Genomic DNA, 26,000 nt, shown 5'->3' with positions numbered 1-26,000 from the left:
AGACAAACCACCACCAGCCTTAAAGCTATATGGGACAATTTGGCGCTAAAAACAACTTATGCCTAAGCTTCATTAAAACCTTCATAGGAAAAATTCTAGAGAAGGAAAGCGAGTACTTAAAACACAAGTGAGCAACCAAAAAGCGAAAACAGTACTAGGCTGCATTCAAAAGCTGCACCAAAATACACAAAGTGGTTTCGTGCTAAGTAGGAAGGATAAACCATCATTCATTGAGGCACCTAAGTAAATTTTTAACATGAATGACTAAAATAAATAATAATGTATATTACAATGATTGGAAAACTATGAAATATTGTTTCAGACTTTCACAGACTAATTCGAACATTTGCAATATTTTCCAAGACTAAAAGTTTATTTAAACCTAAAATTATTTGGGCTCCGAAATGCCTAGAGTCTGGGGATTAGGAGATTGATATGTGCATAAGATTGTAGGCGCCGGTTGCAGTGGACACATTCTGGGCATGAGATGAGATCTTGGAGGTTCGAGAATGACTGAGGAAGGAATAGAGCATCACAATCGTTCATATTTTGCGGGAAAGCAACAATACAACATACTATTTTGCTAGAAAGGAATCGCGAGAGGGGACTGATCGCCGAGTTTGGAGCCAACCGTCATTGTTTATTTATGGGTCATTGTACTTAGACGCTAGTTCTTAGTTTATTTTCTGCTTTATATTTCCTCTTGTAGGAAAAAAAAACCTAAAATTATTTATAAAAAGAATTATATTTCATTTAAAATTTACTTATATATATTTTTGAACCATTTGAATAACTCCGTGACATAGAAAACCCAAAATAAAATAAAATTTGCCATGCTCTTTTGACTTTGGGTTGGAGCAAGTCATTGTTCGTAACTAGCTAGGTTCCTTGCACTGTTTCTGGTCTGCTTCATATGACACGTGCGAGAGGTATTTCTGTCTCTGAAATCGCTTTGTTCTTTTTCCCTCTCACTGCATAACCTGTTTGAATAGCGATTGAGAAGAAGATCATTAGGTAAGAAAAATCTCTTACTTATTACCCCACTTGAGTTAGGATCATACGTTCTTTGGAATTCCAAACCATAAGAAAATTTGAAATTTCCTTTTACTAATTAAGTTGCTTTTTTTTTTTTTCATTTTAGTGTTGCTTTTTTGTGATTGTTGTTGAAATTCTTGCAGTTTGATTATTCAAATGAGACCCCTTTTGGTTGGATTCTTCAGAGTACTTGCCCTTTTTGTTTTCTGCTCAGTTTGCTGGTAAGTAAGCTGTATCTGCAGTGCTAGGGCACAAAAATCCTAAATTTGATCTGGATAATTGGTGCACTTAGTTAAATAAGAAATGTACCATTAAACTTTGATTTACTACTGGTCTGGTTTAAGATAAGATCTTTGTGAATATCACATTTGAGGGGGAAAGGGATTAGTACTGAGCTTATTTTGTTTTCTTGGTTAGTATAAATTTGCAATTCTAATTTCTGAATTTCTGAGTGGTTCTTTCTTTTATGTTTTTTTATTCCTCCTCTTGAGCTTCTATTATTTGATGGCTTTTAGAAATTAAGTGAGTGATTTTGGATTAGATATATCTAATGAACATCATACTAATTGCACTTGTATAGGAATTATTACAGCAATTATAGTTGATCTTGATGATGCAGAGGTGTGGTTGTTGATGTGTGTATATATATATATATATAACACATCAAATTATCAATGTTTTTATTTGTTCATTGCGCAAGATAACTGTTTCCAGATTTAGAGGTTATCTATATATACATCTCTGTGTGTGTAGAATGTTAGATTGATGTGCTTAGAAGTGAACAAATAGCTCAAAAAAAGAAAAAATTGACTGTGTGATCTTTTTGAAAGTTGCAGTTCTTCCACAGAAGAAAGTACAAAATTGGAGAAAACTTTAGCTATTATTAAACCAGATGGATTGTTTGGTAACTACACAGATGATATCAAGGGAACAATTTTAGAACAGGGTTTCAGCATTGTTAAGGAAAAGAATGTTCAGCTTGATGAGGCAACTGTGAAAACATTTTATGCAGAGCACTCTTCAAAAGGCTTCTTTCCTAGCCTTATAAAATACATGACAAGGTATTCCACTCCCATGATTGTCTTGATGTACGATGGTGAATTGGTATTGTGTAACCTTTCCTAAGTAGTTTTGTCAAGCTCATTATGTTGACTGTTTATTGTATTGCCTAGTTGCCACTATCAATGCTAGACTAATTTTACTTAGTTATATTTGCTTGGAAATGGTAACATTACTTCAACTTTTGGGCTCAATTTTTTTTATTTCATTGTTTTCCCTTTATCTCTTTAATTCATTCTCTACACCATTACCTGTAGTTGGTCAATATTAAGATTACAAGGAGTTGGGAAATTGTAGCTTTTGTATCTGAATTTTCCTTTTCCTCTTGCTTTTGTTGTTTTAAGTCACTATAGAAGAAACTCAATGATTTCTTCTTAACTTGACTAAGCAGCTGATGCAATTCTCGCTTGACTATCGCAGTCATGAATGGTTCATCACAATGCATTTTGTTGACCACTGATTAAATTTTATTCATATTTGATGTTAAATTTCCTTGCAGCATGCTTTATTTTGTCTTTTATTATCTTAATCTCCTCTTCTAATTCTCCTTAATGTTTGTTCAGTGGACCGGTATTACTTATGGTTTTGGAGAAGGATAATGCTATTGCTGATTGGCGTGCCTTAATGGGCCCTACTGATGCGAGCAAGGCCAAGATTACTCACCCTCACAGGTCATACATGTTACTTATAACACTCCCTTGTGCTTGTGAACTTCTTAAGCTGTTATTCAACTTCTATGATTGAATGGAGGGCCAGTTTATTGAATTTGATTCCATGGTGTTAATTTGGTTTATATTGAACTATGTTTCTATTTTGAACAGCATCAGAGCAAAATGTGGATTGGATACTGAAAAAAATTGTGTTCATGGTTCAGACTCTCCCAAATCTGCCCTGAGGGAGATAACATTTTTCTTCAGAGAGCTCTCTGCAGGTCAATAATTTTACTTCTATTTAAGCAAATATGAATACAATATCCACTGTCATGGAACTAGTTGGATGCATGGAGATAAACTTCTTTTTCAAAGTAATAAAACAAATAGTGTAGAATGACAGGAAGTTACTCTCTTTTCAAAAGAAAGTTAAAAAAGGGGCATTGCCATCATAACATCGTACATAGTCATGTTATGGTATCAACTTGCTGATATAAGTATTGTTTTATGGATGGTTCTGTTTTGATTATCATAACCTCTTGTCTATTCCCTCAAAATGCATTGCAAGAAAGCTCTCTTCTTACTTTTGCCTCTCAAATTCTTTTGACAGATGTAATTGCAGAACATGACGAGTTGTAGTTGGTGAAGGCCGGTTTCAGAAGAGTTTATCTTGTGACTTTGAGTAGGTTTATAAAAATAGTTTATAACCTACCTATAAGCTTTTTTTGAGCTTATTCTCACAAGCTGCTCAAATTAGCTTATGAGTAAACGTTTATACCTAACTATGAACTATTTTGAGTTATTTCAATATGATTCTTAAATTAATTTGTGAATAAGCCCTTATGTGACAAGCACTTATTCACTTTATTGAGCTAAGCTGATTACCCAAACACCTCCAAAAGTTGAAGCAGAAAAACAACATTTTTTGTGAGGCTCGCTACTGTTATATAAATCATTGAAATTTAAAGGATTACTTTACCTCAGTGCTGATCACCACTTCTACTCTTTTGTTATATATGTTCAAGCCTCTTTCTTCTAGACGAATTTGTGAAATTATGTTCAGTATTTTGTGGTTACTCTTATCTATTTGTTTCCTCGTCAACTGAAAGACAATATCCGTGATAGAATTCAAAGGAATTGACTCCCTCGAAACACATTGAATAAAAAGCAATGTCATATCCGACATACAAAATTGAGAGTTTTCTTTACCATTTTATATTCCGCCTAGTCCTAATGTTAAAGAGTTGGTTTCAGGGAGAGATAGTCGAAATAGTTGGGTGTATGAACATCGTTGAGGATTTTCCACACTTGGTACGAATCTAAGTAGCAATCCATATGGAGGGTTTTGTAGATTTCTGACTCAACCAATATTCAGTTGTATTATTGACTACATTTTCATTGTTGTTGTTTCCTAGGTTTAATTTTAAATTTTCACTGTTGGGGTTTGCATTAAAAGATAAATGTGAGAATTACATACTCAAGTTCTAAGTTCAAAAAATACATACTCAAGTTCTCAACATAGTCTTTGTCACTTAGGTAAGGCGTGTTGACATTTTTAGAAAATTTTGAGCAGAACTAGAAAATCACTGAAGTGAATTTCATTATAGACTAAAACCGGCAACGACGAAGTAACAAAACTCGTAATGTGTATAAAACAATTGGCTCTATGCTTTGAGATTCTCTCACGTGTCTTGAACGCTCTTCCTTTGATGAAGTAATTGTTCTCAAGTAAAGAATTGATTTGGTCCTTATGAGATGTTAAAGAGTTGGTTCCTAACAACAACAAAAAATGGTTTAAAAAGACATGGATGTGCAAAAGTGGAGCATGTTCATCCCTAGACTCGCATTCTTTAGTGAGACAGACAGAAATGCATTTATGACATGTTAAGTGACACATGCACGACACAACACTAAACATTCTACAATTTATCACCTTCATCCCATCATTCACCATTCATTTTGGCCATTACTTCACTCTACTCCACCCTCTCCTTCACCCTCATCTTTATTTCCCCTACCACCGCCACTGCCATTCATGCTTTCTTGAAATTAAGGTATAATTAGTGATAGAATATAATATTCTTATATTTATTATTCTGTAATTATGCATGTAATTAGGATTTAGCCTTTATTATTAGTCAACTTTGTATTTGTATAAATAGAGGTTTATTCATCAATAATAGTCACGGAATTGATTTCCTTCATCCACATACAGCGAATAACATTGACATCATCACAAGGACGGGGAACCAACTCCCACGTATTATTTCTAATAAGTGCATTAAATTCAGACTGCATAGCGGACTTCCAATTGGGATCGGATAAGGCTTGTTTTGGGTTACGAGGCAAGGGTGAGATGGACGGGTCATCAATAGAGACCGAAAGGCTAAAAGGCTTTTTAGGTTTGGAGATGCCGTGCATGCTACGGGTAGTCATGGTCCGTACGGGTGGTGCAGGTGGGACCGGAGGCAAAGGCAAAGGCGAGGGAGAAGCAGGAGGGGAGACGGGAGCTGATAATGAAGGCGAAGAGGCCGTGAGCCTCGACGGCGGGACCGGAGGGTCAGGTGGTCGGGAGGACACAGTTTGCCAATGGTGAATCAAATAAGGAGGGAGGTCCTCGGTGAAGCACTCATAAGAAGGGGCAGGATTCAAGGACAGGTCGGCAAAGGGGAATCGGGTTTCATCAAAAATGACATGCCGCGATATTATAACTTTTCTGTTTGACAAATCATAACATTTATAACCTCTGTGATTCATCGGATACCCCAGAAAAACACACGGAGTCGATCGTGGTTGTAATTTGTTAATTGTAGCGGAAGGAAAGAGAGGAAAACACAGACAACCAAAGACACGTAAGTGTGAGTATGAAGGGTCACGATGATACAACAACTGAGTAGGAGAATCATTCTGAAGAGTCTTGCGGGGCAGAATGTTCAGAAGGTACGTTGCCATTTGAAGGGCATCGCTGTCACTCCGCATGCCGGTGGCCTTTTCCTCAGTCAGAGCACTTATGCTAGTGAGATCATTGCCCGCGCCGGCATGGCGTCGTGCAACCCTTCTGCTACTCCGGTTGACACCAAGCAGAAGCTCTGTTCTTCTTCTGGGACTCCTTGTGAGGATGCCACTTTGTATCGGAGTCTTGCTGGTGCCTTACAGTACCTCACCTTCACTCGTCCTGACATTTCCTATGCTGTTCAGCAGGTGTGCTTGCACATGCATGCTCCCCACACCGAGCATATGCTTGCTCTCAAGCGTGTCTTACGCTATGTTCGTGGCACTCTGACTTATGGTCTTCACTTGTATCCCTCCCCTATTGCGAAACTTGTTTCTTATACGGATGCTGACTGGGGGGGATGTCCTGACACCAGACGCTCTACTTCTGGCTACTGTGTTTTCCTCGGTGACAATCTTATTTCTTGGTCGTCTAAGCGGCAACCCACCCTCTCTCGCTCTAGTGCTGAAGCTAAATACAGGGGTGTTGCTAATGTTGTCTCCGAGTCCTGTTGGATCCGCAATTTACTTCTAGAGCTTCATTTTCCTCTTTCTCATGCAACATTGGTCCACTGTGACAATGTTAGTGCCATCTACCTCTCTGGAAATCCAGTGCACCATCAGCGTACCAAACATATAGAGATGGATATCCACTTTGTTCGGGAAAAGGTCGCGCGTGGCCAGGCTCGCATCCTTCATGTTCCTTCCCGTCATCAGATTGCAGACATTTTTACTAAGGGCCTTCCTCGGGTCCTTTTTGATGATTTTCATTCCAGTCTCAGCGTCGGTGAACCTCCCGCTTCGACTGCGGGGGTGTGATAGAATATAATATTCTTATATTTATTATTCTGTAATTATGCATGTAATTAGGATTTAGCCTTTATTATTAGTCAACTTTGTATTTGTATAAATAGAGGTTTATTCATCAATAATAGTCACGGAATTGATTTCCTTCAATTAGTATAACATAATTAATATTTTTAAAAAATTATAAAAGTGACCGTTAATTAAAAGAATCACAAAATAATAATAAGGAACGAATGGTGTAAAAAGCAACAGCACTAGAAAGCCTAAAGTAAGGCAAATATGAGAGAGAAATGTAATTGTGATGCCAAACAAAGTCCTAATTCAAGGCCAGAGATGGAGGATCTGTCTTCGAGAGGCAGGCTTACGGGGTAACAATTTGATTACTTTCATATTCCCAAATCACATAGGTTTCAAGATTCAAGAACTAATTGTTTATAGTACAAGTAACGAATGAAGAAGCATTTGCTTACTGTTTGAAGATTAAGATTATGTAACCTTTAAGTGATTAAGTCAAACCATAATGATCACTACTTGCCTGGACGATACATGTCCACGACTTCAAACCCATTACTTTATTTTATAGAGACAAGTGCTTAGTTTCCATAATTGGAAATCCTAGTCCCATTTTAGTATCTATTGCTAAATATACAGACCCTCATTCTAGTGAGCTCGACTTCTTAGATTTATAAAGTTTTATTGGTTGAAGTGATTCTTTTCAACTTTGTCCCTTCCATGCATCTCGAGGACTTCTACATTCTACGCAAGTTATTTTAATTCATTGTTATGACGCCATACATGACATGCTTTCTTTTTTTTGAAAATAATTTATACACATCTATAGTGAAAACATCTAACAAATTAAATATTCAGAGAAAAAATAATAGAAATCGTACATAATAGAATAGAAAGATATAGGGCCGGGTTTTTTTTGCCGAGCGCTTTGGGTTTTCTTGCGGTTTTTTGTGGTCTTGTTACTACCGGCGATGGTTGGATTGTAATCTCGGCTTGAGAGTTTTGTTCTCAAATCTTTTGCTAATATATTGCCTTCTTCTTTCTTAGAAAAAAAATAGAAAGATAAAGAGGGGGAAAATGTGTATATTTGATGTCCGCATGCATATGTGTATAGTTTTCTTTTTCTTTTTTAACGGTAAGAGAAATAAAGGAAGATAAATTAAAAAGAGAAAAGTAGAATTTATTATTATTATTATTATTATTATTATTATTATTATTATTATTATTATTTCGATAGAAAAAGTAAAGATATAAAACAAATCAATTCTCCTTGTTTGTTTTGATTGATGAGAAAATGCAATATATTATTGAACTTAATGTGAATTCATATTAAATTTAATCGTGACAAAATGTTACTTGTTCTTAAATTCACGTTGAACTCAAGGTGACAAATTGCAGTTTCTCTGTAAATAATCATTCTTTCTATCACCCGACTAATATCTAAAAATTGCCCAAACACCAAGAAGTATGTCAGTTCCTCACAACGAGATTAGTGTGCACTCATAGTCATTTGCTCGTTGTTTTAGAGTTAATTATGAGTTTGCGCGGAAACAACATCTTCCATATTGTGTCACTATGGGACTTGAGATGGATCGAGATATTCAAACTAATAAAGTTGAAAATATTCTGATTCATCCCAAATTGAAGAAGAAACAAGAGATTAGTGTTTGGGGTGATTTGTTTTAATGATGATTTTGGGTATTTTGATGATGATTCAGGGTTATGCCTTGAACTTTTGGGTTTTGGTTGAGTTTGTGGTTAGATGAATTTCTAAGTTTGGGTGGGTAGTTAAATTTCAAAATCCTAACAATTAACAACAAATTTGGGCCAAAATAGAATAAATAATTAAAAAATATATAGTTTACTGTGAAGCAACATGACTACAATAGAGGTCACACTACTAAAGTTGTGTAACCTTGCACAAAGATTTGCACAACCACAAAGATTCCTTGTAGATATGAGAAAAAGAGAACATGCATGTAGGTAAAGTTGTCAATTTGACCCCTTTTATACACGTGTTGATCCGACAGGGATGATGGGAGGGAGTGACTTTGCCATTACCCTCTGCCTTCACACACCAGGGTGGTGGAATATTGGCTAGCATGTCCCTCCTAATTTCCAACCTCTTAGTTAAAAAAAAAAGTAACATTATTTTTCTTGTTAGAAGAATTATTTCTATTAATGAAAAAATACCAACCTGAAAACTTTACTGTTAGTATAATTATTGGTTCAGTCATTAATTAAAAAATAAATGTGAAAACAAAATGTGATGGTGATAACCGAAGACGAATCCAACCAAACTCTTAAAAAATTAAATTAGCTTTTTTTTAGCATCTCTGTTTGTATTAAAGATTTTCTATTACGTATATCTACGACTTAAATACTCTGGAGGTCCCTGAAATTGTACCCCGTACGATAATAAGTCCCTGAAAAAAAATCCGATTCCGGGTCCCTGAATGTTTTTTAATCAAAATAAGTCCCTACGCGTGTTTATAGCTTAGGTTGCTCTATTTTTGCATAGTCATTGTTTCCACGTGGCCTTTATTATTATTTTTAATTACACATGACTTATTAAACGAAAGGCTTAAATTTTTTATTAAAATAACCCAAAATCCAGAAACATTTTGTTGATCATCATGTTCATGTATGATCTTCATCTTCAACTTCCATCATCTTCTATCATCTTCAAACTTCAAACAAATAGAACTTAGAAATTAAAACTCAAAAGACCCACACTTTATCCTCTCCATTAATTAAAACCCAGAATGTTTGTAGATGTGAGGAAACCAGAAAAAAAAATTCAAACTCCTGCAAACAGAGAGGATCAAAATCAACAGAACGCAAGCAACTTGCATCAATTAATGGACCTGACCATCACCATCACAGGACCACCTTCGACAGAGGAAACATTGGAGGCCCCGTTCTTATCATTCCGATCAAGATCTCTGTCGCGCCAGCTCCTGCTCCGTTGCCTTCACAAATCCAGCCACCGCACAGAGTGTGACGCATGGGGCCGACGAGGGCGGGGAGTGATCGCCGGTGCAGTGAGGCACGGACAAGGAGCGACTCCTGGCAGGCTTCTAGGCGGAGGGCACATGAATGAACCGATCTCACACCCGAACAAGAGATATTCCGAGACTGTATAGAGATGGACTATATAGTTGATGAGGGCATAAAACATTTGATTGGTACTACTCATGACAACAAGTTGCAACTTCTTTTTGGGAGCCCAACTCATAAGAACTCCATGGTTAAGTGTGCTAGCCTTGGAGTAATATCGGGATGGGTGACCTCCTGGGAAGTTTTCCCAAGAAGTGCGCGAGTGAGGACAAAGCGCACTGAAAAGACTCGTGTTGTTACCGTGAGACCAGTCGTCAGATCGGGATGTTACAAATGGTATCAGAGCCGACCTCTCCCAGTAAGGTGTGGTTCGGGGACGAACCAAGCGGAAGTTGGTGGGCCTGTGACGCCCGGGGCCGACGAGGGCGGGGAGTGATCGCCGGTGCAGTGAGGCACGGACAAGGAGCGACTTCTGGCAGGCTTCTAGGCGGAGGGGCACATGAATGAACCGATCTCACACCCGAACAAGAGGTATTCCGAGACTGTATAGGGATGAACTATATAGTTGATGAGGGTATAAAACATTTGATTGGTACTACTCATGACAACAAGTTGCAACTTCTTTTTGGGAGCCCAACTCATAAGAACTCCATGGTTAAGTGTGCTAGCCTTGGAGTAATATTGGGATGGGTGACCTCCTGGGAAGTTTTCCCAAGAAGTGCGCGAGTGAGGACAAAGCGCACTGAAAAGACTCGTGTTGTTACCGTGAGGCCAGTCGTCAGATCGGGATGATACACAGAGCCTCCTTCTCTTGCATCCCAAATCTTACAGGAAAACTCCAACCCACCACTGATCTGGTGCTTGTGGTTGTGGTTGGTCCTCCCCCCTTCAGATCTAGAGCTTGTGGCTTCACCACCGAGCAGCGATGGATGGGGCGGCGCGAGAGAGGAGAAACAACGGCAGATCGGACCTCGTGAGGGAGATTGGCGCTGGAATCGGCGAGGAGCGTGGCGGCGGACTGGTCACGACAACAGAGAAGAAGCGTGCCGGCGACGCTGGACACAGAAAAGCATGGCGGCGACGCGGTTTTGTGGAGAAAGAAGGAGAAGAGGTGGTGGTTGCCACACGACCATGGATGTGTGGCGGCGAGGCCAAGGAGATGGTGGTGGCGGCGAGGCCATGGGAGAGATGAAGGAGGTGGCAGCTACGTTTGTGCTTGTAGGAGAAGATGAGAAGTGATTAGGGATAAGGGATTAGATTTTAGTTGATTTAGGGTTTTTTCTGAATTTAAATTATTTAATTATATTTTATTAATAAAAAAATAATAGAAAAGCCACATGGAATATCTGACTGGACCAAATTTGAGCCACATCAGCTCCCAACACGCGTAGGGATTTGGTTAGATTAAAAAACAAATTCCTAAGATCCAGAATCGGAAAAAAAAATTCAGGGACTTATTTTCGTACTCCATACAATTTCAGGAACCTCTAGAGTATTTAAGCCATCTATATATTGGGAAAGACTAACTCCTAACTAGGTTCGACTTTACAGGAGAAAGAAGCGTCGATAAGGGAATCCCCTTCCAGAAAGATTTCAGGGAGCATTTACTCAATAAGATTTAGTCGAGCTTCTTTCCTGAAGTTCAGTTACTCGCCGCAACTCTTCGAACCTCTACCTAAAGCATCTTCGAAGAGACTGAGCCAAGTAAAGAGAAATTGTCTGGGCAAAGAAAGCTGGGAAGGCATAGAGTTGCCCCCAAGATGAAAGGGGATAATAATTGCTCTAGAAACTAATGGAAAAGCGATTCACCATAGTGTGTGTTGGTATGATTAAGACACTTTCACGTGCCAATCTTATCAGAACTTCAGAATACTTAATTTCACTAATAAATGTTTTAATTTGCAGCATGCAGAAATAAACAGGTTAAAGTTTGAGCAAAAACCCAAGTTTAAATAATATATCAAATGAACCAGTGTTGTAGCTGGCAAGAACAAGTAGTGATTAAACAATAATGATATATACACACCTCATTTTTTAAACACTCAATTTCTACCTCTTTTTATTTCTATCTCTCTCCTCTTATCATCTATCACATCTCATACTTTCTCTCTCTTATTTTTTCTTTTCTTTCTATCTCTCTCCTCCTTCCACCTCTCTCCACCTCAAAGAGAGGTGTGAAGATTACATTATTTAGTGATTAAACTTTAAAGTGATTGCTTGAAAGAAAGAATATTATAGTACTTCATTTCACATTTTTGTCACACTCATGTGTTTGGAATCATCGATCTTGCACATTTGTTCCTATCTTTTTAATTCTAGTTACAACTCCTAGTTCTACGTGGGGTTGTATCACAAGTCAATAAGAGCAGGTGAAATTGGGAAATTGGTCTGGTAAGTATGAGACATTCCCATGCAAGTGTAGGTGCTCTACCTCATTTTCTGAGTTGTTTTCCTTTGGCTGCCCATACCTCTTTTACAGTACTAAGATAAAATCATTGATCCTAATCTATCTATATCACACGTCTATTTCATCGAAGATAACCTCAATATAATCTCTTTCCTTTTGGCTTTATCCGGATTAATTACAAATTAAAGCATAATTGTCAATTGCTAAACAAGAGTCCCTGTTACATACCTTCTCTTCAACAAAATTAACAAGATATTGGTCCTCCAAGTTCCAAGACACATGCCCTTAATTTGCATCTACATGGGAGATGTGGCTTGGGCACAAATTTTACCATATTAGTGGTTGCCAGTACATCTGTCAAATGCAACCAGACCGACATCTCATAGACTGTGTGCGCATTTGTAGCATCGTGGTACAAAAATTGAGAGATTTTCTTTAGACTTGTGGAACTTATTAGAAGGCTCAGTAATATTAAATACAAAGTTATATCATAATGATACTGTATTACTAAACAGTACATACACTTTGACGTTTTTTATTTTTCTATCTATCTTCTAGGGTAACAAATCACATTTATCATTTATCTATCATTCTCTTTATCTCTCTAATGGCATACACTTATTAGGTGTACAACAATCTTTACTAAAGCAACAATTGTGATGCATGAACCACTGAATAGTAGGCGACACTCATTGACTCTCACTTTTGTGGCGGTTTTATATCTCCACAAAATAGAAAACATTTTTATCTTACCACTTTGTGGCAGGAAAAACCACCAAAAAGTGGATGTCAATGAATGTTGTCACTATTCGACAGTTCACACTTGTTGTTCCATCATATTATAGTGTGCTTTGGTGTAAAGATATTTTTGTTGGGGAGATTGGGGGGACTCAAAGCATAAGACCATGCACGAATGGACCAACAGTGAAGACCATCAAGACATTTAGACACCACATCTTTACCCAAAACTTTAAGGCGTTGAGTTTATGAGTCACATCTCTTATAAAGTCTTCACCTCACTTATTTTTAAGCAATGTGAAACTCCAACTCACACTTGAATTCTAACAATTTTAACATTTAACCTTAGGAGCATGGAGCATAATGGTAAGATGGCCAACCTTCCTGTATGAAATCATAGTTTAGAAGGGGGGGAAAACATACATAAAATGGCCTAAATCAGTTCTGACCGCTTTTGGACTGGTTCCCACTGGTTCTCAACCAGGTTAGTTGTATGACTAGACCAAACCGACCAATGTCGGTTTCCGATTGGACCGGCCGGTCCGGTTCTGCCATTAATATCTACTACTAATTAAGATTGTATAGAGATTAGCTCAGTCTCTCTCACTCCAATCCTATAAAGATCACAAGTTCTGTGATCTAGTGGAGAAAAACGGTGACACAATACTCTCACTCCAAGCAACAGCCGGCAAAAATATTCTCAACCATGTGTTGCAGGTGAAGGAAGAGAATTCAAACAAATTACGAAGTAACAATAATATAGTATATATAAAAGAGAATGTCTTCCATGCTATGTATATATGTATGCATACGTGGGGATAAGAGTATAAAGTAATAGATAATAATATTTTAACAATGGAAATGAACAAATGAGGGGAAATATTTGGTCAGATACAGAGACATGTATTGGGAGGAAGTATACACCAGGTAAATTAGGCCGTGTTTGGGAACTTGAAGATGAGACTAAGCTCAATTTGGCCATGAAATTCAGCAAACTTTGGTCTTAGTTTTCTATTCCCAAAGTTCTTCAACATTTACTATTGGCTTTGAAGATCTGCACTCTAGGAAATTTGATAGTTACTTGTTAAAAAGTGCCACATAACCATCCCTTAACTGACACCTGGCTCTCTCTCACACAGTAAAGGATCATCCAACCATCATTACCTTCTTTTCTCCTCACGTTATACATTTATTGGCTTTAAGATATTCCAACTAAGTTGTCTAATCCCAAAGCTCACCCCTCTCATTGGTTTATAAAATCTACTCTCAAAGGCAAACTTGCAAGTATATAGTTAGTACTAGTCAAAATTAGTGCCTTCATCACCATTCCTGTGTCTGACACTTGGCTCTCTCTACTCCCACCTTTTCCCCTCATTTTCTGTATTTATTGCTAGCTTGCTAGCACCTTTTGATTAAGCACTCTAAGCTCATTCATCTTCCTATCCCTTGGTTTGGTTTGGTCCTCTCACAATGAAGGTAAGTCTTCATAGCTACTCTGCTACCTGTGTTGTGTATTTGTGGGTGTGGAAGATTGTTATCTTAATCTATGTCAGTATTATAGAAGTGTTACTGCAATATGATTGGGATGGTTTTGTCTCTTGCAGTTTCTCAGCTGGATGCAAAATAAACTTGGTGGAAAGCAAGAGAACAGAAAATCAAACACAAATGCAGCCCCACCTGCATGTAAGCCTTAAGTCTTCTATGTACCTGTTCACTTATAGCATGTTTTGATCAACTCTTTTTTATCAAAATCAATTCTGATCTAGAGAAATTACTCACCGAAGCTTTTCCTCATAATTGATTTTGCCTTTAAAATTAATTATAGAAGAATTTCCAAACATACTATGAGTTAATGCATGATGTTACTGGCACCAATAAGACATTGGAGTACTCTTTGTCTGATACACACAAAAACACACTTACTTATCTCTCAAGGAAGGTTGACAGGAATAGAAAGAGATAGAAATAGGGAGAAGACTTATTTTTACATGTAATTGTATTTTACCTATATCTTTCTCTCTTTTGATTATTTTTATACCATTTGTTCTAATTAAACAAAAGACAGAATGAAATATAAACTTGTTTATATCAAATGCATCTTTGGTATTTATGTGACTAGTAAACAGTTATGTATATATTTAAGATTGGAGAATAACTTGCTTGTATCAAATGCATCCTGGTAGTTGTAACTTGTACATAGCCTGGGCACCAAAAACACACAGTAAATCTTATAGGAACTTTATCTGAGATTGACTAATAACATGTTTGGATCAACTCATTTTTCCCCAGAATCAATTATGACACCTAGAAGCTACTTAGAGAAGCTTTTCCTCGTAATTAATTCAAATTTTTGAATCAATTGTAGAAGGACTTTCGAACATGCTATAAGCTCAGATTATTTCTGAATTGTTTCAATTGAACAAGATTAGCCCTTTCCTTGGAAATCTTAGCATGTTTATCCTTTGGTTGTGTCATATGTGCACAGGTCAAGCAAAACAAGAGCCTCGAGAAGAGTTCAGTGACTGGCCTCATGGATTTTTATCAATCGGAACATTTGGAAAGAAGGATGAGATCAAACAAAACTTAGATGACCAAAACACACAAGATCAGGATCCATCTTCATCAGAGGAAATAGCAGACTTCACGCCTGAAGAAATCGGGAAACTACAAAAGGAGTTAACAAGGCTCCTGAGACGAAAACCCAATGTGGAAAAAGAAATCTCTGAGCTTCCTCTTGACAGATTTCTTAATTGCCCATCAAGCTTGGAGGTTGATAGGAGAATCAGCAACGCGCTTTGCAGCGAATCAGATGATAAAGAAGAAGACATTGAGAAGACACTCAGTGTCATACTTGATAGATGCAAAGATGTTTGTGCAGAGAAGAGCAAGAAGTCAATTGGGAAGAAATCTATTTCTTTCCTGTTGAAGAAGATGTTTGTTTGTAGAAGTGGGTTTGCTCCAACACCTAGCCTTAGAGATACCCTTCAAGAATCAAGAATGGAGAAGGTACCTACCCATTCCTTTCTATTGTGCATATATATGGCTAATTAGATGCTTTGGTTTCACGTTTTAACTCTGCTGTGTAAAATATACAGCTTTTAAGGACAATGCTTCACAAGAGAATTTACACCCAAAATTCTTCTCGGGCATCATCGATGAAGAAGTGCCTGGAGGACAAGAAGTTGATAAGGAATAGGAATGAGGATGAACCAGAAGAGAGAAAAGATGAAGGCTGTAAATGGGTCAAGACCGACTCTGAATGTAAGCTCATTTAGACACATTTATATGTCACATCTTAATTAGCAAAATGACAGACATAAGTGACACTGGCTAATGAAATCCTTTTTGTCCATGCAGATATTGTCCTAGAGATATAAAGCAGCCTCTATTTTTACTAGCTCTGTTAATTAGAACATGTTCAGGTAAATTACTCAAGATTGTGAATATAGCAGGCACTCCTAATTGTAAATTTTTTTATCTCCATTAATTAAGATTTCAATTTCATAACATTAAATTTGCAAACTGACAGTTTCTTTTTGGCTTCAGATTCAAGCAAGTTGATATATAGGTACATAATGATAGAGGGTATGAAGTGGAGCTTACATTTTTCTAAATGAAGTTTGTTTGTGATATCTGTACCAAGAAATGAATGGTGCAGACTGAAGGGTAGTGTCTCTGTTTTGTAACGGTGCTTCCCGTTATTTTTTCATGTGTTGTGTCTGCGAATGCGGAGTAACTCATGTTATTGAAAATCATATCAATGTAATTCTGATTTGTATTGACAAGGGTATAGATTTTCAATGTACTCACTACTTGTCCTTTTTTTTACTCCACTTTGTTAGCTGCTCTCCTTGTAACAATTTGAGAATGAATAATACTACTTCTTTTGTTTATTACCTTTTCAGAACCAGATTTTTCAGTGAAAAAAGAAAACAAAAGATTGCAATTATACCAACTTTTATGTTGGCTCATTTTCTAGCTAGGAGTAGCATATTCAACAATCAAGCAAATCTTGCAAAGTAATATGATTTGATTAAGAAGAAATTCAACCACTAATATAATGATTGCTAGCTACCTAAGCATGTAAACACATCAACACCTAAAATATGAAAACAAAAATGCATGTGCAGTTGAATGTTCCTGAAGCTTAATCTTCAGCAAAACTAATTGAGATTAGGGTTTTTAATCATGTGAAAATCCACAAAAACTTACTCATAAGAGGCATGAATAGAAGCTATTCCATTATCACCCTTGCAGAAGAAGTCATAACATCTTGTTCATTGAAACACCTCCATTCTGAAGCATATCCTGCATGGCCAGAAAAATGTGTCAAAACCTGTTCAACTTTGATGGGTGCTTGTATTCAAGGATTTTCACCTCTGTTTTCATGATTTTCACCACATTTTCTTGCAGCACCAAGCAATTTACCGTAGCTCTAATTTCTTTTGTGTGCGAAGAAAGAAAATCATTAAGGGAAAAAAACAATTTGCAATGCAGTAAACTTGTTTCCAATTCACTAAACAAGAAAGAGAAAGTAAAAATGTGTGTGGCAGAAAACGGAGCACGAGCAACATGGGTTGAAAATTGAAAATTCGTTGAAACCAAGCTAAGCGCATCATGTGGGCTGATAATTCTAGAAATGGTTATGGTTGTTGCAGCCCATTTATCCTTTATGTGAAAAAAAGCCCCAAAGTAATATTATAAGGAAATAATTATGGGTTATATATGTAATTAAAATTATGATTTTGTTCGAATGACTTTGAGTTATTAAGTTCAAAAAAAAGACTTTGAGTTATCAAACACGACGTACAGAACATTATTGTCTGACCCTTCTTATTTTGTCACGTCTCGTTTTATTTTGTCATGTTCTGTCACCAAACGCTACCTCAGAATAAAATATAATAATTCTCAATATGAATACTATAAAAAAATGGAGTTGGTGATCTCATTTTTAAATTATTTTATTTTATTTTCTTTAGTTTTTCTGGTTATATATTAGGTTTTTTTTTTCTTTTAAATGAATATTAGGGTTCTTGCTTGATGGGAAATTTGGTCATTTCAATTGGTGCTTCGATTGGCTTTTGAGTCACCTGACTTAATGACATCTTAGTCGACCAAAATTCATGCTTCTAGGCATTCATCATAATGCTGGACTGAATGATTGTGGAAAAAAAATGTCCTGCCTAAAAGTGTATGCCCGGTCACCTGAAGACTGAGACACAATTAACTAAGGCAGGACAATCAAATGACATTTGTCCGCTCATAAGTCCAACTTAAAGGGTTTCCCTCACACATTCAGAGATAACTAACACAAGCTTCGACCTATAAATACATATTTTTATCGGTCATTTACGTAACATGTTATTCATTCTTAGCATTTTCACTAGAGTTCTTACTGAGGCTCTGGCATTCACTCCCAATACTTGTATTGACTTGAGTGTCAGAATGTTTTCCGTAGGCACCCGCCGTTCACGTTGGAACCTGAAGCTTTTTGTTGTGATTCGAGAGACATCAACCACATCATTCAGTCATGAACCACCATCACGGCTTAGAGAGACTTCACTCATCAGATACTCATGATCAAACAATTGATGCTTCCATTTTCGTCCTCATCACTCCATCTTGATTTGACTGTGTTTCCAGCACACTCTCCACTTCTTCATTGCACTCATGGTAGTTGAGTTGTAGTGATACAAAAATATTGAGGGTGTCTATTTCAACTCATGGTAGTTGGTTCCCTGACTTAAACAAGATGGGTGGGAAGGGTGTTCTCTGTGACCATGTTGAACGATGGTTATCTGCCTTTTGAGTTATTTTGGAGAGAGGGATGCTTTTCATATATAAATCTTTGCAATTTACGCATGCCTTCATTATGTTTTAGATTTGAGATTCAAAAACGTGTGTTACGCTGATTGTTTGAAAGTCATGTAAATCCTTCTGCATAATAGAAATGTCCAAACGTATTGGTTACAAGACCTAATATCTAAGGATATGAAGGTTATGAGTTGAGTTTGGACTGTGTCTATCTCCCACATTCATAAGAGGATACTGCATTGACAAATGCTTTGGTTAAACAAACATGTTGGTTGGGATATTCCCCTTCGTGTCTGGAAGATCCTTCTAATGTGATTCATCTTCTTTGTTAGTTTTACATTTTTTCTTTTGTCCTCTAAGTAGTAACGAAACATACAAAGGGTATATATGAAAAAAGATAATATTTTTTTCTAAAATTTTATATTCTTACATCAAGGAACGTCAAATACCAAGTATCTTTATAATGGGTCTTATTATTAGCGACAAAAGAATAATATTTTTCATAATATATATTCTTATACCATGACCAACAAGGTGTTGACCTAGTGCTAAACTCTTGTAATGATGATAACATAAGTTTATAAAAATGAGAACACAAGTTCAAATATCAGAAAGGGTTAAGCATCATATTGGTCCCTATCTTTGTCTCACCGTCTGATCTAAGTCCCTCGCCGGAAAATTTATTGCATTTGGTCCTCGTCTTTGAAATATTTTTGGGGCGGATCCTCGCCGGAGGGCGGAGCTCCGACGAGTGATGATTTGGATCGCTGACTGTGTTAGTTATGCTTATGTGGATTTAAAAAAAAATTAAAATTTTTAAAAAATTACATGTCAGATCATTAATCATATTAACTAAAATTAAATATATTAACAAATCTAAACCTAAATGAATTAACAAAACTAATTTTCCCCAAAATTAACTTCAATTCCCCCAAATTAATTCAAAAAAAAAACACTCCAGAATCATCATCATCATCAAAACACCCCAAAACCAAACTAGATATGAACAATCTTTGACAAATTTGATAAAATTTCTTCCATTTTTTTTTCTTTTCCATTATCATTTCCCTCTCCTTTTAATCATCATCATCATTTCAGCATGAGGATTCAAACACAAACTCAATCTCCCAATCTCAAAACTCAGAAACAGAAACTCAACCTCTCAATCATCGTGATTTCATACCCAGAAACACAAACTCTGCAACCCAGTACACAACAACACAAAACCCAGAACCAACAAACTCAACCTCCCAATCTCAAAACTCTGCAACCCAGTACACAACAACACAAACCCAGAACACCAACCTCAAACCCCAGCAACATCAACCCCAACCCCAGCAACATCAACCCCAACCCCCTCCTTCCTCCCACGCTCCCCAACCCTCACCCAACCTCACCCTCACCCTCACCTTCACCCTCACCCACATGCAACCTGCAACATCACGGCCTCACCCTCACCCTCAAACCCCCAACCCGCAGCCTCACCTTCACCCTCACCCACGGCCTCACCCAACCTCAACCCTCACCCTCACCCTCACCTTCACCCACTTGCAACCTCACCCTCACCCTCAAACCCCCAACCCGCAGCCTCACCCTCACCCTCAAACCCCCAACCCGCAACCTCACCTTCACCCTCACCCACGGTCTCACCCAACCTCAACCCTCACCCTCACCCTCACCTTCACCCACTTGCAACCTCACCCTCACCCCAAACCCCAAACCATGAAAAAGAGAAAGAGAGAAAGAGAGAAAGAGAGAAAGAGGAGATCCTTTGGTGATGAAGAAGATCTGAGGGAACGACCCAGATTGAGGGAAGACGATCTGCACCAGATCTTCCCGTTGAAGACGAACGAGAGAGCGATGAGGGCAGGTTCGAGGGAGAGCTCCTCGTCGACGAGGCTCATGGTGCGTTTGGACGGAGATCGAGAGTTTGGGGGAAAATATTTGAGGGCTCTGCCTTGGAGATCGAGAGTTTAGGGAAAAAATTTTTGAGGGCTTTGCCTTGGAGATGGAGAGTTTAGAAGCAGTGATCGGTGGTGGTGGTCGGTTCTTCGAGGATCGGTGGTGGTGGTTGATTGCGTCGGTGATGTTGATGATGATAACAAGAAGAAGCTGAAAATGTGATGCTGATGATGATAATGATAACTGGGAAGTTGGTAAGGGATTAGAACCTAATTTGATAGGGAATTTGGGGAATTTATTTTTAATAATTAATTTAGGGTTAGTTTTTTTAATTAGTTTTCTTTTTGTTAGTTAAATTAAGATTTCTGATGTGTATTTTATTTTATTTTTTTTCATTATTTTTTTATTCCACATGATCTCATTAAGCCTAGTCAGCGTGCCATTTAAGCACTCGCCGGAGCTCCGCCCTCCGGCGAGGATCCGCCCCAAAAATATTTCAAAGACGAGGACCAAATGCAATAAATTTTCCGGCGAGGGACTTAGATCAGACGGTGAGACAAAGACAGGGACCAATATGATGCTTAACCCTATCAGAAAATACATTTGTTTGGAGAGTAATGCAATTGTTTTGTGAACGACACAAACTACTTTATTTGTGGGGGAATGGTAGGTCACTTGGTAAGCTAACGAAAATGAAGCTAATTTGCAGGGTGAAAAGTCAAAGTTCAAACCTGGCGAATGAGCTAATTTACTAATAATTAATGATTAATATTTCTCTAAAAAAAACATTTTTTATTTTTCATTTTTTATTATTATAGCATGAAAAGAACATGGATAGTTGACACAAGCCTAACTATGAATGAGTATTGAGTAAGTATATTTGAGCACACAACACAAACCCCAATCAATGCTGCTTCACCATCTCAAATCCTAGTCTCATAACCCTAGAAAATTGAAGGAAAAAAAAAACCCCTTTCTTTCTCCTTCCCACATTTTCCACCACATTCGATTTCAAAGACTCTCACTTTCCTCTCTTCTGCTGCGATTGGATCTCAGGTTTTTGGCTATTTTTTAAAACCAATTACTTCCATTTGTCTCTAAGAGACACCCCTTTTGGTCAATTTCTGAGATTTCGATCTCAAAGTGTGCTAGGTTCAGTGAATTTTCAGAAAGTTTGGTTTTTTTTTTCTTCAAAAAGGGGGATTTTTTATTGTGGAATTGGGAATTAATCTTGAGGAGTTGAATTGGTGCTGGCAATGCCATTGGTGTGGAATTTTTGAGATACCCAGAAAGCATCATGTCTTGGGCAGGCCCTGAGGATATCTACCTTTCTACTTCACTTGCTAGTTATCTTGATAGTGAGACCCCTTTCCCTCTCTCTCTCTCTCTCTCATTGCATATTGAGATGCACTTGAAATTTATAGTTGCAGAAATTTTGGATAATTGTTATTTTGATTTTCTGGTGTGAATGATTTTTACTACCAAAAGTTGTGAACTTGGTTGGACTAGACTAAGATGTCAGGGAAGGGGATTTTATTTATTTTGTGTGTTTCAACTTGTTCCCTATTTCTGATAGAAGCTGGTGATTCAATTTTCATTAACAATCCTAGGTTGGGCTTTTACATGTTAGTTTAGCTTGAATTGTTTTAATCATAATCATGCTGTGGGGGGAGGGAAGGGGCGCGGTTTCCACCTATTGTAGATGAGTAGTGTGTATTTTTTTTACTAGCTGTTCGTATAAAAGCGGCCCAACATGTTGTTAGGAAACTGAGCTGTGACAAATAGCTTAAATGTGGTTCTGAAATGATGATAGTCACATACATCTGTGTCCTCCACTGTTTTTCTTTGTGGTGTGCATTGAGTTGTTTTCCAGTCTTTGATCCTAGTTGTGGCTGTTTTCCCATTAACCTTTAACATATTTCCTCTCAAGTTGTTGTACCTCTTCATGCTAGAAAACTTAAGTAGTTCCTGCAAAAGTAAATGCTTAAAAATGCACTATTATCAAATATCAACTATCGTATGTTATGGTGCGCTAAAGATTCAAATGATTTTGCTTATTATGATTTATGTGAATGAATGGTCTTGATGTTATATCAACTTTAGCATATCTAGCACACGAGCCTTTCTGAAATGGATTTTGTCTATATATTGTTCAAAATCAATGAAAACCAGTTCCAAGTGGTAAATTAGTCTAGGTTCTCAATGGAGGTGAAAGTGATTTCTGTATTTCGTACCAAATTTTATGATCTGACACTCTTTGTTGTTGTAGAGAAACTTCTTGTATTGCTGAGAGATGGGAGAAAGCTCATGGGGACACTTCGCTCTTTTGATCAATTTGGTAAAAATTCCTCAAATTATATTAAGATTTGACAAGCTATTGGATGACGTTCTAAAAATTCCTATCAATAATATGCAGCTAATGCCGTTCTCGAGGGTGCCTGTGAGAGGGTTATTGTTGGTGACCTGTATTGTGACATCCCATTGGGCCTTTATGTAATTCGTGGGGAGAATGTTGTTCTCATTGGTGAACTGGTATGATTATTTCCCTTTGCGTCTAAAAATATTTCTACTTTTCAATTTCTGTTTTATAATCAAGTATCCTTCAACTTTTAGGACTTGGAGAGGGAGGAACTCCCCCCACATATGGTGCGTGTTTCCACAGCAGAAATTAAGAGGGTAAATATTCCTAGATTGATGCCTCTTTATTTAATTGATGTTCTTTATGTCTATTTTCTGCCAAGTTGTTTTGTCCTCATTCCACTGAAAATAATACTATGTTGCGACCTGAACTTTCATTGTCAAAGTGCCCCCATTGTTGTCATAATCTTATTTTTCCTCCTTTTGTTTACAAACCTTCATTACATGATGAACATATAAAGGACTTATGATTGAAACAGATTTACAGGGCCTTGAGAGTAGTTAGTTAGAATAGTTATGTTTGGGTGGTTAAAGTGTTAGAGCCAGGGAATCAGCTTATATAAGAGGGAGAAGAGACGGCATTGTGATTTGTTATCATTTGCAACCTGGTCTCCGAAGGTTAGCTCAAGTGGTAAGAGCTAGGGGACATAAGGGTTTGGGAGGGTAAAGGGTAAAGGGTCCAGGGTTCGAACCCTGAGGAGGACTAATTTACTAACATTATTAACAACTAACATTTGCCTATAAAAAACAATCATTTGCAACCTGAGCATTGGCTCTGTTGTATGGATTGGAGTGTTTAACTATTCTGATTATTGGTCAACAGCTTCTAAGTATGCACACTGGGGTTTCATAATTATGCAGAAAAATGTCTCAAATATTTACAGTGACGATCTATATATTAGAGCCAAATAACTAAACAATTTATTAAGATAATCCAAAATAGGGTAAAATCCCTAGATAAATAATCCCAATCATATTGAAAACCCTACTTTAAAAATTAAATTCCTCAAACAAAATCCTAAACTACTTGCCCATTTTACGCCACTGACATAAAAGTAGTAGTGTTTTCAGAACCGGACCGGTCATTGAACCGGTTGAGGCACCAATGCTCGATGGTCAGATCATGGTCGAACTATGGTCGAGTGGGTGATAATTCAATAATATTATATATATATATATATATATGTGTGTGTGTGTGTGTATTATAGCTAAAAATATAGATTAATAAATATTAATAAAATATTAACATTAATAAGCAAGTGATGTTTTTTTGTTATTGTCTAGCACGTGATAGTTAAAGGTAATGTTACCCCCCACTAGGTGATATTTCTATGATACTATTATCGTTCTAAAATTGTAGGTGATATTTTCTTTTGAGTTAATCATCTACTTGGTCCCTGTGGTTGTGTGGCCGTCTGAAATTAGTTCCTCCCCGGAAAATCTGAAAATCTAAGTCCTCGTGTTTGGAAAGCGTGTGGAAATTAGTCCCTCCGGCGAGGACCTCGGCGAGGACCTGCTCCACACACTTTCCAAAACACGAGGACTTAGATTTTCAGATTTTCCGGGGAGGAACTAATTTCAGACGGCCACACAACCACAGGGACCAAGTAGAGGATTAACCCTTTTCTTTTTTTGGTCAAAAGATGGTACTAAAAAACATTAAAAAACAAAAGTTCATTCTATTTGGATTTAAATTGTAAAGTTCATCATTAGAATAATGTTTCATGCCATTAATATATAACCGGAACATATTTTTGGTTATATATTAATGGCATGAAACTCCAATTCAGTGATGGGGCTTACCACTTTAAGCCCAAATAGAATGAGAATTTTTTTTAGTGTTTTTAAGCATCATTTTTTAAACAAAAAAAATACAATCATCTGCTTATGCATCCAGAATTTCTACAATTTGAAAAACAAAAATTAGTATCCCGAAACTATCTCCTTGTGAGGGTACCTGAATAAAAACATCACCTGCGTATTAATGTTACTACTTTATGAACCTATATTTTTTTTAACTACATAATGTATATTTTAAAATGTTATTTAATTATCATTGGTCCAACCAGCGAACCTTGAACCGGTGTTTCAAACGATTCAATGACTTGTCCGGTTCTGAAAACATTAAATCCTTATGGTTGAAGTGTTTGACATTTTCATTTTTCTGTTGTGATTTGGAATTAGTTGCTTATGGTCCTATAAATTTTTTATTTAAGCAATAATTCAATTTTTTATACTTTTGCTAAATTTTGTATTTTTCACTGTAAATGTGATTTTGTAGGCACAGAAAGCAGAAAGGGATGCTTCAGATCTGAAAGGGACTATGAGAAAAAGAATGGAATTCCTTGACTTGGACTAGTGAACTATTCTCTCACTCATCTTTCACCTCCCATTGCAAATATTGTAGCACCTGTTCTTAAGTTATTTTATTTATTTTTACATGCTATTGTCAGCTTTCATGGGAAGGATGAACGCTGTTGAAATTTCTTGTGTATTATTAGCCTGAGGAATCAATACATTAATTTTCTTTCTTTTCTTCTCCAAACAATTGTCAATTAATATGGCATGGTTTCTGTTCATAAATGACATTCTGAATCTGATTTGGAAATGAAAGGGTCCTAATTATGCAGAATAGATTTGCTGTGCCTGTAAAGTGGCGGACCTACCAGTGGTAGGTCCAATGCCCTGTCTCAAAGTAAAAAAAATACAAATTTCTTTGGACTAGGTAGGTTTTTTGGCCAAAAAAAAAATTAGAGAAAAGACAAATTTATAAGAAAATGTAAAGTTTAGGAACTTAATCATAAAATTTGCCTGGCTTCCTAAAATTTCTAGTTCCGCCACTTCCTGTAAGCCACTTCCTGTAAGCCTAATGTTTTTGCAACTTCAACATTCACCAGGGGTATAAATACAATACAAAGTTTCATTTGATACACTTGAATATTTTCATTTCATGTGTCAGAAATTCAAGAGTTAGAGAATTTGCAATTAAAACAGTGGCATGTAAGCTGTGTAAGCCATGCTGAAGTTCTGATCAACAAGATCACATATCAAATCAAATTAGTGATCCTATGTAGGAATGATGTTGGTGACGATATAAATAGTGTAGG

At 37.0% G+C, this 26,000-nt stretch overlaps 4 protein-coding genes and 1 long non-coding RNA gene across 7 annotated transcripts; 4 read left to right on the top strand and 1 right to left on the bottom strand.

Annotated features, from left to right (window-relative positions):
• Positions 1-852: 852 nt before the first annotated feature.
• LOC130746443 (probable nucleoside diphosphate kinase 5) lies at positions 853-3,753 on the top strand. 2 transcript variants are annotated; one of them, XM_057599068.1, is made up of 6 exons: positions 853-1,014; positions 1,179-1,256; positions 1,866-2,096; positions 2,658-2,765; positions 2,916-3,025; positions 3,355-3,753. In XM_057599068.1, the coding sequence occupies exons 2-6, from the start codon at positions 1,192-1,194 to the stop codon at positions 3,381-3,383; spliced, it is 543 nt and encodes a 180-aa protein (XP_057455051.1). In that variant the 5' UTR covers positions 853-1,014; positions 1,179-1,191; the 3' UTR covers positions 3,384-3,753. The 2 variants fall into 2 exon arrangements, with proteins under 2 accessions (XP_057455051.1, XP_057455052.1); XM_057599069.1 differs by having other exon boundaries at positions 855-1,014; positions 1,872-2,096.
• A 1,448-nt stretch (positions 3,754-5,201) lies between these two features.
• Positions 5,202-6,554, top strand: LOC130742800 (uncharacterized mitochondrial protein AtMg00810-like). The gene has a single exon (XM_057594896.1). The coding sequence runs from the start codon at positions 5,622-5,624 to the stop codon at positions 6,552-6,554; it is 933 nt and encodes a 310-aa protein (XP_057450879.1). The 5' UTR covers positions 5,202-5,621.
• Positions 6,555-12,173: 5,619 nt separating this feature from the next.
• On the bottom strand, positions 12,174-17,261 carry LOC130746440 (uncharacterized). 2 transcript variants are annotated; one of them, XR_009022128.1, is made up of 3 exons: positions 17,137-17,261; positions 16,972-17,067; positions 12,174-12,375 (listed from the first exon to the last, which is right to left on the bottom strand). It is a non-coding gene; the product is annotated as an uncharacterized LOC130746440 (long non-coding RNA). The 2 variants fall into 2 exon arrangements; XR_009022127.1 differs by lacking the exon at positions 12,174-12,375 and adding an exon at positions 16,570-16,656.
• On the top strand, positions 14,055-16,614 carry LOC130746439 (protein NEGATIVE GRAVITROPIC RESPONSE OF ROOTS). Its single transcript, XM_057599066.1, has 6 exons — positions 14,055-14,235; positions 14,364-14,442; positions 15,245-15,765; positions 15,855-16,020; positions 16,117-16,181; positions 16,306-16,614. The coding sequence occupies exons 1-5, from the start codon at positions 14,230-14,232 to the stop codon at positions 16,134-16,136; spliced, it is 792 nt and encodes a 263-aa protein (XP_057455049.1). The 5' UTR covers positions 14,055-14,229; the 3' UTR covers positions 16,137-16,181; positions 16,306-16,614.
• A 4,071-nt stretch (positions 17,262-21,332) lies between the features above and the next one.
• On the top strand, positions 21,333-25,525 carry LOC130746438 (sm-like protein LSM1B). The gene is made up of 5 exons (XM_057599065.1): positions 21,333-21,833; positions 22,745-22,813; positions 22,892-23,007; positions 23,089-23,151; positions 25,175-25,525. The coding sequence occupies exons 1-5, from the start codon at positions 21,773-21,775 to the stop codon at positions 25,250-25,252; spliced, it is 387 nt and encodes a 128-aa protein (XP_057455048.1). The 5' UTR covers positions 21,333-21,772; the 3' UTR covers positions 25,253-25,525.
• Positions 25,526-26,000: the final 475 nt, after the last annotated feature.

The sequence above is a fragment of the Lotus japonicus genome, chromosome 3, assembly GCF_012489685.1.
Source record: "Lotus japonicus ecotype B-129 chromosome 3, LjGifu_v1.2".
Taxonomy (NCBI): Eukaryota; Viridiplantae; Streptophyta; class Magnoliopsida; order Fabales; family Fabaceae; genus Lotus; species Lotus japonicus.
The sequence above is the reverse complement of the archived record's forward strand: the minus strand, read 5'-3'. Positions and strand labels throughout refer to the sequence as shown.

What these genes read in the sequence shown, in the direction of transcription:
- LOC130746443 (XM_057599068.1), top strand. Translation starts at nt 1,192, where the DNA reads ATGAGACCCCTTTTGGTTGGATTCTTCAGAGTACTTGCCCTTTTTGTT. An exon ending in GTTTTCTGCTCAGTTTGCTG is followed by an intron (nt 1,257 to 1,865) that starts GTAAGTAAGCTG and finishes TCTTTTTGAAAG; the next exon opens with TTGCAGTTCTTCCACAGAAG. An exon ending in CTTATAAAATACATGACAAG is followed by an intron (nt 2,097 to 2,657) that starts GTATTCCACTCC and finishes ATGTTTGTTCAG; the next exon opens with TGGACCGGTATTACTTATGG.
- LOC130742800 (XM_057594896.1), top strand. Translation starts at nt 5,622, where the DNA reads ATGATACAACAACTGAGTAGGAGAATCATTCTGAAGAGTCTTGCGGGG.
- LOC130746439 (XM_057599066.1), top strand. An exon ending in AAATGCAGCCCCACCTGCAT is followed by an intron (nt 14,443 to 15,244) that starts GTAAGCCTTAAG and finishes ATATGTGCACAG; the next exon opens with GTCAAGCAAAACAAGAGCCT. An exon ending in AAGAATCAAGAATGGAGAAG is followed by an intron (nt 15,766 to 15,854) that starts GTACCTACCCAT and finishes TAAAATATACAG; the next exon opens with CTTTTAAGGACAATGCTTCA.
- LOC130746438 (XM_057599065.1), top strand. Translation starts at nt 21,773, where the DNA reads ATGTCTTGGGCAGGCCCTGAGGATATCTACCTTTCTACTTCACTTGCT. An exon ending in ACTTGCTAGTTATCTTGATA is followed by an intron (nt 21,834 to 22,744) that starts GTGAGACCCCTT and finishes TTGTTGTTGTAG; the next exon opens with AGAAACTTCTTGTATTGCTG. An exon ending in CCACAGCAGAAATTAAGAGG is followed by an intron (nt 23,152 to 25,174) that starts GTAAATATTCCT and finishes GTGATTTTGTAG; the next exon opens with GCACAGAAAGCAGAAAGGGA.